The 1,194-nt window shown below is 28.1% G+C and overlaps 1 protein-coding gene across 3 annotated transcripts in view; it reads left to right on the forward strand.

Annotated features, from left to right (window-relative positions):
- The first annotated feature begins 227 nt into the window (after positions 1 to 227).
- Positions 228 to 1,194, forward strand: part of LOC101492551 (probable isoaspartyl peptidase/L-asparaginase 3) — a 3,703-nt gene continuing 2,736 nt past the window's right edge. Inside the window, exons 1-2 of one of the 3 annotated variants that reach the window (XM_004499567.4) lie at positions 228 to 365; positions 607 to 778. In XM_004499567.4, the coding sequence (XP_004499624.1) occupies positions 315 to 365; positions 607 to 778 (223 nt within the window). In that variant the 5' untranslated portion in view covers positions 228 to 314. Of the gene's footprint in view, positions 366 to 606; positions 779 to 1,194 lie in introns of those variants that run through there. The other 2 variants (XM_073369219.1, XM_027334946.2) reach the window with 2 other exon arrangements.

A 1,194-nucleotide genomic window follows, 5' to 3' on the forward strand; every position in this document is an offset into this window, starting at 1 on the left:
TATATATATATATATAAGTAATAAATTGTTTTTTTTTCATTGTGTATAATAAAAATTTTCTTTTAAGTTATTTTCTTTATCTTTGTGATCAACATTATTCACAATACATCATCTTATCAATTATATAGTTTTTTGTAATTTAAAATATTTTGTATTAGAAAATAGCAAATATCATTATTAAAATCATTAGAACATTATACTTAGGTTTATACATAAAATAATTTTGGTTAAGAGTAGTATAAATAAAAAAAGAAAAAAAAAATATTTGTTCCTTGTTATTCTTCTCTTACAACAATAGTAGCTTTCCAATCTCCATGGCTTCAAAACCCTTCAACTTCATATTATTCATCTCTTTACTCTCTCTGGTATTCAATTCTCCACAACATTATTCTCTTTTCTCACTCTCCATTACTATTTCCATTTTCTCTTTTTCTAAATTAGCAAAAAATATATATTAATCATTTTGAATTTTCCAATTTCTTCAATTTTTTTATAAATTTTCCAATACTCAAATTCAGAAACTTTGGACCAGAATCTTATAATTAGGGTTTCCTTCTTTTTTTTGAAAAGTTAATAAATTTTGGGTTTTTATTTTGATGTGATGAGGTGGTTGGTCATGGAAATGTGGAATTGGAGAAATATCCATTGGTTGTGAGCACATGGCCGTTTATTGAAGCTGTGAGATCTGCTTGGAGAGCTGTTGATGGTGGCTCTTCTGCTGTTGATTCCGTTGTTGAAGGTTGCTCCACTTGTGAAGAACTCATGTGTGATGGAACAGGTGAATGAAGAACTTTAATCTTTGGAACATAATGATTTGGACTCTTCAATATTAATTTTGTTCACTTTTTGTTTTTGTTGTATTGAATGGAAACTTCAAATTGTCTTACTTTCTTTTATTTTTATTTTTATGTGGAACTGATAGCATGGTTTTAAATTGCGGTTACACTGTGAACTTTTATATATACCAGTAAAATGCGGCACAATTGTCGTTGAGATGGACCTCTAAAACTGATATATTATGACAGCAATTGTAGTTGCAGACTGCAATTGCGAATAATGAATGGTAGGGTGAGTTAAGTTTTGAGGATGTTATCATGATTTAATTAAGCACTTATTCAATAAGCGCTTATCTTATTCAATAAACATATCGTATAAGGTCTTACATATAGGCTTTGTATAAGTTATTGTAGGGAA

This window comes from Cicer arietinum, chromosome 5, assembly GCF_000331145.2.
Source record: "Cicer arietinum cultivar CDC Frontier isolate Library 1 chromosome 5, Cicar.CDCFrontier_v2.0, whole genome shotgun sequence".
NCBI classification, from domain to species: domain Eukaryota; kingdom Viridiplantae; phylum Streptophyta; class Magnoliopsida; order Fabales; family Fabaceae; genus Cicer; species Cicer arietinum.